General features: G+C 43.9%; 1 protein-coding gene across 1 annotated transcript in view; it reads left to right on the forward strand.

Moving 5' to 3' along the window:
- The window catches only part of LOC128467535 (serine/threonine-protein kinase Nek11-like), a 51,016-nt gene that overhangs the window by 22,842 nt on the left and 14,427 nt on the right, over positions 1-13,747 (forward strand). The window contains exons 6-8 of the mRNA XM_053449200.1: positions 235-361; positions 8,442-8,591; positions 12,840-12,918. Of these exons, the coding sequence (XP_053305175.1) occupies positions 235-361; positions 8,442-8,591; positions 12,840-12,918 (356 nt within the window). The remainder of the gene's footprint in view (positions 1-234; positions 362-8,441; positions 8,592-12,839; positions 12,919-13,747) is intronic.

Raw genomic sequence — 13,747 nt, forward strand, 5'->3', positions numbered from 1 at the left:
TTTTTTAATAGTTGTAAGTTACTCCCGACGCTGTCCTTTTGGGATTTAATGACTTGGTACACTGGCTTTGTTGAAGTTTCAGAAGTATGACATAAGACAAAAGTATGACGTCATACAAAGTGAGCCCTCAATTATTTAACGTCCCGGCAAAAAGGCCCCTTTTCCTAGCAAGAGATGTCCTGGCTCTCCCATGTGCAACAATGGGGGTCTTACTGGCTGTTATTGGTCTCACAGGGGATTTTGGCGTCTCCCGCGTCCTGGCGCTGCCGTCCGACATGGCGACCTCGTTCACCGGAACTCCTCATTATATGAGCCCCGAAACCTTCTCAAGTAGCGGGTACAATTCAAAGTCGGATATCTGGTAAGTGCCAAATGATGTCCCGTCGTACGTTAAGATGCCAAGGCCACGAGGGGTTAAAAGAATAATGCATAGCTTTCCTGATACAAGAGCCTTTCAATGGTACGGGAGAAATAAAGGAAATTCATTATTAAACAGAATTTCCCTTTTCCTAGGGATTTTTACAAGTTGCACCAAACACGCTATAGGGGGATAATACTAATCCATCGCAGCCCTACGGCATACATTATTCAGAAGCCTCCTTAAAAGGGGGGCATCTGGTGCAACGTTTGTCATTGTTAAAGGGAAATCATCGGCCTGGTTAAAAGGAGGCAAAAAAAATGTCGCAACACAAATCCCTAAATCCCTAGTTTTTTGGTTTTTCTTTTTTTTTTTTTACCAATGATCCCTTACACGTCAGATGAAACCCGGCTACATTGTGACCACACAAGCGATCGCGCTGATTGCTTGTCCTTAATTACTGCCGGCAGCTTTTGCTTGTACTGCTGCCAGCGATCTCGTCTCCTCTCTCTTTCTGTCTCTCTCTCTCCTCTTTATATCTTAAACATCAAATCAAAAGATATCGCAGACGCGGAAATTGTTCTGAAATGAAATCCATATGTGAGTCATGGCAGACATTGTACGGCAGTCTGTGGTGGAGCCTACGCATATAATAATAATATAATAATAATAATAGGCCACACGCCGGGGTATATGATGGGGAGCATCTCCTTGCGTTGGACCATCGGACAAACTTAAAGGCCATTCCATACTCTCTACTGAAACAATGACCTTTATACGTGACGGATCTCGTCAATGACACAGATGGGAAATGTAAGCCCGTCCGCGCTTTAAGTACACTATCAGGAATATATTCATTTGTCCGTTTGGGGTTATTTTCTAGTAAATTGTCTGCAGAACCACTTACACTTTTAAAAGTTGAATTTACTGAGTATTGTCGAAATGTGAAAAGTTATAAGATTTCAAGGCTCTTTCTGGAGTAAATCATGAGGAAGACCCCCTTTTAATCCCGTGGTCTTTCTGTAAATGTGAAACATCAGCTTAGTCGGGGATAGGAGGAAAGATAAACGCGTGGGGCGCTGGGTTGATGCGCATGCCGTAGGGATAGAATAAGTGAGATTTGGGCTTTCTACTTAATGCGCGAGATCCTTAATCCATCGGGTTTCAATTGGGTCAAATCACGGATACTTCACAGCAGTCACCTTGCACACAAATCTTTGCTCCGGGCAAACCCAATGGTTTCAACAGCTGCGCTAATAAACTATGATCTGTGTTTGTACTGCACATGCGCCGTTGCAAGGGTAATGCACTGGGCTGGCTACTTTAGGTAAACTGGCAGGTTTTCTTTGTAATGCCAAGAAGACGCATTCACCACCAGAACCCCCAGACCCACAAACCCACAGACCTACTGCACCAGTAGACACTGACAACCCACCTGTACACAGGCACACAAATTAGGACACACTGGACAACGCGATACAAAGTGGCAAGTCAGAATGGCACGAGCCGGCTCAGGCACCGATCCAGCACAGAATCCCACACAGAAAATACACAACCGACCAAATACACACCCTGCCGAGACCACGACACAGTAGAACACGCTTACCACCTGTTCCATAAACACCAAGCCAATGCCGTTACCAACCCAATACACAACGATAAACTGCCCAACCACAAGCCCATCACACTGTGACCTGCCAACCCAACACGCGCTGGCCAGCCTTAAACCGTCATCATCATCATCATCATCGAAAAAACACTCCTCTTTTCATGATAATATGGAGCACATCACTGTAGACTTACAACACAAAACACTGTTATTTATAAGAGAATACTCTATGAAAACCAGCGGCACAGCACAGACACACAATCAGACACACAGCCGTGCGTACAGCCACCGCCTTCCAATCAGATTGTTATTTGCCCCGAGAGCCAGAGTCTCTCTCGGGATATTTTACGCTTCAGTAAAGCCATCTGTGGGTTTCCAGGAACGGTCCATTGAGTGTCGGAGATCCGTGCGCAGCCGAGTCTGAAATAGCAGCTGATACAAGCATTATTCATTTTGTGGGCATTCACCATGCGCATGGACACATCTAGAGGTGGAGGAGTGTGTCCTGCCGTCTGTCCTGCTTAACATACTGATCGCTCAACCTCATTATTTCCTCATGGACCAAAAATAGAGAGAGAGAAGGATTTGGGCTAGGGGTCTAATCATTTCAGCCGTGTTATTTAGACACAAAGCGTGCCATGTTCATTTTCTTGTAATTCAATCAATTGATGGCCATAAATCTTAGCCATTAGCCAGAAAAAGGGATTCCGGAGCAATGTTTGGGAAGTGGTCACAATCGGCTGACTATTCCGGTGGTTGCTACAGCGATAAGACCACTTTTCAAACTTTGCACCAGCGTAACTCCAATCGAGTCCATGGCTCGATGAAACCTTCACTGTCTCGCTGCAGTCATCACCCCTAAAGAGCGCTTCAGACGTCGAGGCTGTCACTCGCGTGTCTCGCCTACCAAGAACAAAAAGTACAAGCGAGGACATTAGGTCTGCGTTTTGCCAAACACGTTTTGGTGGTTAGAAGCCGAATAGTGAAACAAATTCACTCTCTCTCCGCCACAGTTTGATGCTTTCATTATTCTCGCCTCGAAGACCCTGCTGTCTATTTCGTTTTAATTGGAGAGGCAGATGCTGTGATTATTTTTATTATATTTTTGCAAATCCCTCAGCAGCTGATCCAGCGCTCCGCATCATCTCCCACTTCAGAGGATCGTCATTGTGTTTACTTGTTCCAGGCTTCTATGATGGGTTAAGCTGGGGATGAGTCACAAACCTCATGCTTTCTTTCCCTCTCGTCACCCACTCCTGCGTTCGAACGGAGGAGAAGCTATCGGACGGGATTGGAACAAAACCAGATGAGAAATCTGGCAGCCACCAAAAAGATGAGCGATTCTCGTCTTTGCAGGATCTAAATCGTGGCAGTCATGCGCAGCAGCAGCAGCTTCCCCCTACTCTATCTAGGAAACATTGCTTTGTGCAACCTGTTTACGCTCTTCTTTCCTCTTCACCCTCCAAATCCTTCACATCCTTTCAAATAATTTATTACAGGCTTATCAGTCACCAGATCTCAGCCCATGTGTTCTGTGACGTCCATATTGAAGATCCCTAAAAGTGAAGCAACTGGGCGCAAATCCGCCCAACACTCTGGACATGTTTCTTTTGGACTAGCTATTATGCCAGGACTTGGCACTCCTCACGTACAAATCTCCATATGCACCATCTTTGGTGTTCTCCTCCAGTTACAACTATGCTGGACCCTAATGCCCGCAGACAGTTCTGGAAGTGTCCCAATCCACCCAACCTGGACACTAACCTCTTTCAAGTTTTGCCCAAGTAAGACCTGGGTTACCACTTTATTTGTGCCCTTGGATGGCTCTACCTCTTCTTTCCAGTACATACATGCATACGTTCCACTAGCTGCCAACTCGTTCCACATTTCCAAGGCTCACCTATCCCACTTTACCCCTGCAGGACTCGTCACCCAATCTTATTCCAACCATACGATTCTCCGACCTCTCCTTCCTATTCCCCCATGCATCGCATGAAGCCTACTCCCTATAAGTCTACACGCTTTACAGTAATGTGCTTCATCATCTGGATCAGTGCATGCAGGGGTATCTTGGGAAGGTTGATCTCAACGGGCTTATATCTCTTCTTCAGTCTCATATGTAACGCCCTGCCAGCTCTTCCCACCCAGCAAGGTTCTTTAATATACTTCCCCGATGCCACCCTCTGTGTGGTGACTGCCTGCAGCAGAAACCCCCGTCGGGAGAGATCAGTCTATGTGAAGTGCATTAATCCTCCCCATTGTGGAACACAGACATGTTTGAAGTAATCCTATAAATTAGGGTTTTCACCGAGTAGGTTTTTAGAAGCAGGCCGGTACGAATTGTCAGTGTACCGGTAACCCTTCCCTTTTCCCATGGAAAAGCATGAAATCCCCGTCCCTCTCCGACAGCGGTTTCCATATTCCTTTAAGACCCACTGGGGATCGTATACGGGAGTGATTGGAACGGAGCGTGACAAACACAGAAGGATGAGTAAGAGGCGGAATTACTTCTTGTGTCGGTAGCTGACGAGCACAGAAGACAACATGAAATTCACGTTCTCGTGCCGAGTTATTCGCCTCTGGATACAGAAGCTGGGACGATCGTCTTGCTGTGAAATACATTGTATTTGACTCAAACATTCTTTGATTTATAACCCAAAGACAGCGTCACATCATGGAGCGCATTTAAACACTTAATGAGCTGATCTTAGCGCCTTGAACGTCAAGCAAGACAAGCTACACAACGCTTCACTGATTGGCCTGCATTCAAAGCATTTGACTCGGTCGCAGGGTATAGCGTTACAGCGTATTCTATAGCCGCTCGGTGACTTATTACGCTGGGAGGTGTGCTTTCATACAGTCATTTGCATGATATTGAGCGGAAGAGGTTAACAAAATCAAACTGTCTGCATCCAAAGCGTCTCTGTGTTCAAGCTGCGCCTTTCTGTTGTCGTCTGTATTCTGCGTGCCGATGACGCCTGGCTGTCGCAAAATTTCCATTCTTTGCAGAGCTGTTCCACCCCAGCCAAAAGTTTAGCCAATTTTTTTCGCTATCGTTCTTTGAAACTAATTTTCGGCAATAGGCAATGAGAGATTAACGATCAATTATTCCCACGGCGGAATCGGAATTATAATACAGTACTTATAGTATATTATAATATCTATGTTTGTAGAAGTCTATGTAATGTGGTGAAGAACTGTAAGATAACAACTAAAAGGACTGCAAAACCAAATAAACCTTAAAATTAGCCGGTAGGAACCAGCCTTCCTTTCCTCTAGGAACAGTATTGGCATGCGAGTCAACAGCCATAAATCCAGGGAAGAAAAACAAAACATAATTGCATATAGTAAATTATTGGCAACATTGAAAAATGCCAAGTTATGCATTTGGGAATAAAAACAGTCATGTTGTTGATACGTTTAAGGAAAGCTTATCTAATGCTGGAGAGACTTGGCAGTTGCAACAAAAATATTCTTTTCTTAATTGTCACCAGAGACATGTTAACAAGCACATTCAGAGTAGAGTTTAGAAATATAAGCAACAGAATGAGTAAAATAAGTGGGCTAAATTCTAAAACAGAATGTGTGTGTTGTTTACACCGGTGAGGGAGCCTTGAGTTATGTGAGGGTCTCTGTCGGCAGAGAAGGACATGGCTTTGGCTCATCAAGGCCATCACCGTCTAAAAGCCCAAGACCTACAGCCAGTGATACATTTGTTGCTAATCCAAGATATTAGCTCAGAAGGATAAAGCATTAACCTACAGCAGAGGGAAGGTGATCCATTAACCTGTCTGCCCATGGATGCCGAAACAGCTGTGTGGTTTTACTTCTAAGCCGATGTAGATCTTTTCCACATCATTCACCTGGAATTCTTGGAATCTGGAGCAGCTGGTGCCTCTGTGGGGACATCAAAGGGACATTGACAGTGTGGCTCTGGGATTCATTATCTATATGCACACTCGCTTTTCTTTGTTTGTTCTTTAATTTGAAAGAGAGAAGCTAACCTTCCTTACAATAGAGGATTCCAACTTTCTCTACTTATTGTAGACCTCTTTCCAGATGAAGTTCATCTCGGTTGCTCCCTCCCCAAGATATGTTTGGCAGGAACTCTTAGCCCAAAAAGCCAAAGCATGGGAAGGGTTGAGTTACAATATAAAATGTCATTAATTGTCTGTTATGAGAATCCATGCCTGCGCTTACAGTAAAAGACTATAAACCCAATGGATTGATGGTAAGCAAGCGGCGTCGGTAATAAACTTGATTTGCTCTCTAGGGTCCACAGATACTCCGCTGTCTTCAGGAAACATCTCTATTATGATCCCAACATAGTTCTCCGGCAATGAGGGTCATCACCAAGGGAGCTTTACATGGAGAGGACGGGATGTGTTTTACGGACATCTTCTCTCATGACTTTCAGCAGTCAGTCCTGTAAAAAATAAGGTCACTGCATTAATGTATCTCTCCTTTCTCCGCTCTGCCCTACTTCGGAGTCAAAGTAAGCGTCAGATGAACTTTTGTAATCAAGGAAGGATAGGAAATGATACGGATCCATTAGATAAATACGTCCAAGGGATGGTCACAACTGTGAGAGTCAAAAGACAAGTGACTTGAGTGACCCAAACAGCGACCCATTACTAGCTGCCAAATCTCATCTGAATAAATAAGCCGGGTGTGAATTTGAGATGCATCCTTAGTAAATTGTTAAAATCCATGTCCTTGAGGCTCCAGAAAAACCTTAGATGAGCTGTCAAAGGAGTGGACAATAACGATAACACCGATTCCCCGATGGTTCTAGAGTAGTTACTTCATTGTCAATAATGCTTGACCAATCTTCAATGGAAACTTCATCAGGTGTCAGACCTGGTGACCCACATGCACCACTCTTGGACCTCGCATTTCCACCCATTCTCATTTTCCTAAGGGGCCACAAACCAAGCTCCCCAATCTTTGACCTGTAATTATCTCTTTGTATAAACTGCGTTGCACTGTTCGGACGTCTTGTTTGCATCACGATGTCTCTCTGCGTCTTTCCGTGTCTCCATTAATCGGTGTGTGGATCCGTCTGGCTGTGCGCAGTCGGAGTCGGAGTCAATAAGGAAGGGGTCATTAGGCAACTTCCAAACGTATTTTTAGAAGAGTCACAGCAGCACAGCGTGACAAGACAAGGGACGCGGATGTAAAATCAGGGAAATTAGGCTGCCAGATTGGCCCCAGCAGGAGGATATTAGGGGGAGCCTTGGTCCCGGATGAGGGAAGCAACACCTGTTCCAATTACAAGTCGATGACTTTGGATTAGGAGCATCATAATGCAACAGCTTTACAAGCAGGAACACAAGAGCCGATTCACCCTATACTTACCAAACGTGTAGCTGAGATCATGTTAATAGGGGCGACATTAAAAACGCTTGGACCTGCACAATGTCCTTTAGACAATGTATCTCTGTTTGTGGATGCTATACTTGGGGTACCAAGTACCCCGATGTGCAATAACATGCTTAATGTGATAATGTGCAATAACATACTTAGCAATTTTGAAGCATGTAAGGACTTTAATTTATAAAGTAAATCCTTCTTCGTGTACATACACTCAACAGTCAACCAGTCGCCCCCACTCATGATGAAAGGTCACCTTCAATGTGGATTAATTAAAAGTAAATTTTATTTTGAATCCCGTCCAAAACAAATTATTGCGCAATCTTTTGTTTGGTGCAGCCTAGTTTTAATATTAGTCTTGGCTGGTGCCCAATGATTATTGCGATTGATTTTGGATCTACTTTATGACCAGTCTGATATCCCTTATGGAACGTTAGCACTTCAAAAATAAACCCTAACAACGTCCCAGTTCTAATATCTGAGAATTAGATCTCTCATGGCGGATCGAACAGGTCTAGATATTAAAAATCCTCCTCTGGGCGAGATTGGAAGTGTTGGCGACACCGATCTCTGGTGAATTAACGATTAGATCAATTAGTAAGTAATCTGCCCGGTTAACAGCTCCCCAAGGCTGGCATTGCCTGTCCCGGTTCTGTACCTTTATAAAAAAACAATGACAGCCTCTCGTTATCTTTTGTTATTCTCTTTCCGTATGAATCCGTCTTTCACTCCACGGGGCTCTTCTCATATTGATATATTTTTTTTAATCTGACTTATTTCAATGATTCCAAAATGTACATTTTAATTATAAATGATAATAGCCTTTTCCGCAGCCTTGATTTGTTCGCAGCGGTTCATGTCGGCGCAGGGACATCACCGTTTACGCTTTTACATTTTACCCAAACAGCCTTAAATAATGTATATTAAAATGCACACGTAACAAAAGATACATTGTGTGTATGATTTCATAGAATTCATTTCTGAATGGGAAAACATACATGAATATAAGTTAAATATCTTCAGTTCCACATACTTTTTGTTATATTTTTGATTGCCTTTAAGGATAGCTGGTTTGTACCCCATGCTTCTTCTCTCGCTCAGGTCTCTAGGATGCATTCTATATGAGATCTGCTCACTCAGATATGCCTTTGAAGCCTCCAGCTGGATAAAGCTTGTATCTCTCATTGTGGAGGGTCCAAGCCCACCTCTCCCCTCCAGATACTCACCCGAGCTCAATGAGATTCTCCAAAGGTAAGCAATGCTTCCTTACGTATGCGGCAGATAAAGTCAGAGCCCATTGCAGAAGAATACGAAAGGAAGGGAAAAAAAATACCATTCGTGTATCACATTATTGAAAATAAGAAAAGGCAGCATAATGGCAGCCATCAGCACCATACCCTGCAGGAGTCGCTGTGCGAACAGGGTATACGATGGGTATTCCCAGAGGAAGCCAAAGTTAGAGCAGAAACCGGAGGAGAAGAAGGCGCGAAATTGAGATTAAAATCCATATTGATGGTGCAGGAGAAGAAGACCGGGGTCTACTGTTAAGACAGAGATGCTGAGGTCTGTTGAGAATCGCCTTGTGACCCGTTTCTTATCTAAGACCTGGCCTAGGCTGTACAGACCCTCCAGATCAGCGCGGGGGCAGTTAAAGGTAATCTTGGGAAAGACATCAAAGTATATTGTTGGCAGGGAGAACATGTTAGCACGTGTAATTTTTACAATTAGCATTTTTTCCCAGACTGCTCAGCTTTGAAGGAACAAAGCTTCGGAGCCAAAGACCACCACCATGTTCCCAAAGCCTGCGCAGGTGACAGTAAATGTTTTGATTGTCAGCTCACAGTCGATGCCTAACAGCTGCACAGAGAAACCTGACAGAGCGCCCGCTCCTCCTCGTCTGATTTTTGTATTTTTTTCGGATCTGTGTAGCTGGTGGAAATGGAGTGTGTAATTACTAGGATGACAAAGCCGCCGTCCCACAGGGAGGATACATGCACATGCAGGAGAAGGTCTGCCAAGACCTCGCGCTTCCTGAACGCAGTTCCGATTCCGTAGGGACTGGGATGCTGTCGAGGTATGGCTGCGCAAGGTGGCCGAGGGCCAAATGCCCTTGGGCAAAGGCATTAATTATACCATCTTTAAAGGCTGCGTATAAATAGCAGAGATGACTGCGCTTGTCAGCCATAGTGGCTGGTGCAGAGCTGGTGGCTACTGCAGATCATCTTCTAGGACTTTCATTTTTCTACAGTGCTCCACAACATCAAAAATGCTTAACCTTCAGCAAATGGAGAAATAAAAGCAGAAATACAATGTTTTTGGTTTATTTCAAGTTCTTCGGCTCCAATAATAATCAAAAGGTTCTACAGTCACCTATGAATGGTCACCCAAGCCCTCCATGTCTACCTCCTCAATCGAAACCGTCCATCTTGGCTCATCGGACATGTATGGAAGATGCTGAAGACGTCCTGCTCCTATTCATCCATTAGAGCGTTTTTTTCCAAGTATATTTCATGTCGAGGGGGTTGTACAATTTGGATGTCTAATTTGGGAGGTGGTGGACCCCTCTACCTATTTGTTGTTAAAACAATGCATTGGAAATGACACTAAATCTTTCAGCCACTGAGTTTAACATCTTCGCTCCCAGATAACATTAATATTAAGCTGTGCCCAGTACAGCACCCTGACCCCAGCCACGATAAGGGTTTGCGTTCTTAATGCCAAGAGAGACATGTTGAGTGCAGAGGTGAAGACAGCTCAGAGTGCTGCCTCGGGGACCTTCCTTAAGTGTGTTAGCATCGAGCGTCTGTAGCATTTCTGTAGAGATCCCTAGGGCTCAAGAAACTCTTTCTGAACTTCCCCGGATCAAACCAGCATTCGCCGCTCATAAAAAGGCCCATGGAAACGGACAGGGCCGGTCTCATTACCAGCCCCGTAGCGATGAACGCAAATACAGGAGCCATTCTCAGAAGATGCAAGGAGCGAGGAAATGAAGGGGAGGGTCACGCCACCGCATCTATAATTTATGTAACGGGCAAAAGGGACAAGATTTTCAGGCAGGGTGGGAAACTAGGCCGGGGAAAGCCTATGAAGTCCCAGAAACCTCCTGGAAAATGATTATAAGATCTAGGTGTTTGGCAGAGAGACAGATGCGCTCACTTAGACTCTTTATATGCCAGGCAGGCCAAGTTCACAACAATTGACTGTGCTCTGTAGAAGCGAGGAGACCACCCTGCCAGGTCAAGGAGTTTCAGTGATCCTGGTTCTATAGACGGACACTTATTTAAGAACGGCGCACGATGACTGGCAGCCGACAAGAACATCTTGTGAAGCAGACGTGTCAATGGCCCATTATTATTATCAAAAAGATTCTCTTCAAAATACAGCAAGGATGTCAGCTCTAGTCTTCCTAGAATTAGACACTGGGTATGCTTCCGGTGGCTTCTGATAAAAGAACAGCCAAGGCCAAAACCCTAAGGTCCAGAATCATTACAGTGTCTGGCTTTTGATGAAATTATAGCGCGTGACGACAGCCGACATAGATTTATTTTTTTCAGACCCGCATCAAAGCTGTTAAAAGGATCCTGATAATGGGATAGCTGGGGCTGTAATGTTTATTTCCCATAGATCATCAGGCTCCCAGTCCACCCAGCTGACTCTGAACTGGGTTACACCAGCAGAGACTTTCAAATCTCTTTCACGGTGAAGGGGATTTGACTCCAAGGCGGCGCTCTCCCTGCGATATCTGCGGCGAGTGAAGAATATGTCATTTGTCAGCCATACGGGGGGTTCTTCTGGTAATCAGCACACTCGGTTAATGGAATCATTATTTTCCCCGTCTTCTATTCTTATTTCTCCCCCCGCCGCTTGTCTGTTTAGCATTGGAGAGCCGGCAGCTGATCACAGAATGCAGCATGGCCCAGTTTTGTATTATTTTCAGAAATAATAGGATGACACTTTTAAGCCGTCAAACGGCGCCTTTGTGTTGCTGCTTTTATGCACGGAGCCGGGATGCCGCGAAGTGCCGCAGTCTGAACACAGAACAAAATACTTTGTTGCTGGCTTATTATTCTGTATATCGATACACACGCTGCTACTTTACAGTTTGCATCCAGAAACAAGAAGCCCTCCAGCATTAGAAAGCCTCATCCAGGTGACTTTACGGGTCAGGGACTCGGTCGTAGATTCCGTCCGGACGATATCGTTATTTTACTGGGACTCCAAGGTTACAAAAAAGAAATTACTCAAATTAGAAGGCATACAAGGTAAACGGCAACCAAGCCACTCTACTTAAGAACTGCTCCTGTGGGCATCATGGGAATTGTAGTCAACAAATATGGAAGTGTTGTAGGTCACCTCTGGTTGCTCTTCAAGGATGAAGTTGGACAACATTAACCTTCATCTCTTTCCTGAGAAGATCTAATTGCAGTAATGAAACAAGATGATTCCGAAGCCATAAATCTTATCAGGCGACTGGGCTGAGGAGTTGGGGATATTTGAACCGGATCTCAGGCTTGGCCTGGTAGTTGACATCTTTTTTTTTTCCCAACGTACCTATACATAGACGCAATTGGACAGCTAGCGATATTTTGGTATCTGGGTCAGTCTAAATCTTTTTTTGCCCTGGAGTCAAAAGTTGCCAGTCAGGCTCTCCTAATGAGATCTTCGATTTGCGCCACTGACTGTGCATAATTGCTGCATCTCCCACAACCGCTCAGCCGTGCGGAGCAATTACGTTTGCGTTTAATTGCATTATCAGGCGTCCTAAAAAAAAAACACAACTCTTGGAGGGCTGACATTTGTTCGTTGCAACCAAGGCCAAATGCGTGACCCAGCCATGATAAACCTAAGCGTTAAGGAGCAGTTCATGATCAAAGAAGAAAACCGGGTATATAAAGTCCTCCCAACAATGAAGGTTTTCAGGATCTCCTCAGAGGAACACAGATGGCTCAGCAACGCCTGCGAGGGAACCCAAGCCAAATAAAGGGGCAGCTGTTCTCATACGAGGGGAAAACCTGAACTTTTGGGAGTTAAGAAACTTTAGGCCATTTCTGCAAAGATAAATTCTGCTTCAAGCTTCCGCATGTGGAGCAGCCGCCATGAAAATCAACAGACTCTTCCTACTATAATAATAATAAATAAATAATAATATAATAAATATTAACACTCAAAATATTATATTATTTTTAGTGTTGATTATTAATAATAATAAATAATATTTTATAATTATTATTATTATTTTACAAGTAAACATCCCATTGGCTCCCCAGGGAAATGAGAAAAGCGACCATTTAACTATTCAATTCTGTAACTTTATTTGTTGTCAAATAGAGCATCTTACATATATATACGTTTTGTAGCATAAAACATGTAAGTGAAAATGACAGTTAAATATATTCATTGTTAAGGGAAAAAACATCACATATTAAGATATCAAACATTTAATTTTTTTTTAACTGCATCCTTTGTTTTAAAGGCTCCTGATCGCTTTTGCTTTCACAGAATGCTGAAAAAGGAGCCAGAAGAGAGGCCCAGTGCCGGCGAAATCCTGAAAATGCCGTATATCATGGATCGGGGCGAGGTAGAACACCTTTCCCAATCACTTACTCAATTCTACGGGATAGCTTGCTTAGCTTTATGGGAGTGATGATTTAATGGCAGCAGGCTGGCACTTTGTTGTCTAGATAAGACTAATATATATATATATATATATATATATATATATATATATATATGCAAGGAATATATATATATATATATAATACACATACATACATGTACCTCTATCTTAAGGAGCAGCTCCTTCAGCTGCGGTTATTGTTAGAATGCAATGAGGCGGAATAAATTGAATTTTAATGGAAATTAACCAAATGTGATTTATCCATAACATATTCAGCCGTATATTCATTGCCAATTCCATTTGTTTCTGTACATTAAACAAGCTCTCCAGCACGTGTTGGCATTTTAGAAATTAATGATTAACACGTCATCTTGCCAGTCCCTACGGACTCGTGTCTGCAGAGAAGAGGAAAGTACAAAGTCAACAGCCATTATTTGGCATTGGAGCAATGGTGCCCCCCCCCAATCATGCTTGGTCCGTGAATGCTGGATATCTTCCCCTTTTGTATAGTTCAACAACTTCTCAGTGCTGGTTTTCATCTTACAGTATTTAATTTGGGGCCCCTCCCTAGATAACTCCCCTTAATACCACCAGGATCTTCTTTCCTTTCTTTTTGTGGCAAAGATGGCACAGGTTGGCTGTTTGGGGGCACTGACAAGCTATTTGGTGGCAGAGATGGCACAAACAAGCAGTCTGTGGACAAAGATGGCACAGGTTGGCTGTTTGGGGGCACTGACAAGCTATTTGGTGGCAGAGATGGCACAAACAAGCAGTTTGCAGACAAAGATGG

The sequence above is a fragment of the Spea bombifrons genome, chromosome 10, assembly GCF_027358695.1.
Source record: "Spea bombifrons isolate aSpeBom1 chromosome 10, aSpeBom1.2.pri, whole genome shotgun sequence".
In the NCBI taxonomy this organism is placed as follows: Eukaryota; Metazoa; Chordata; class Amphibia; order Anura; family Pelobatidae; genus Spea; species Spea bombifrons.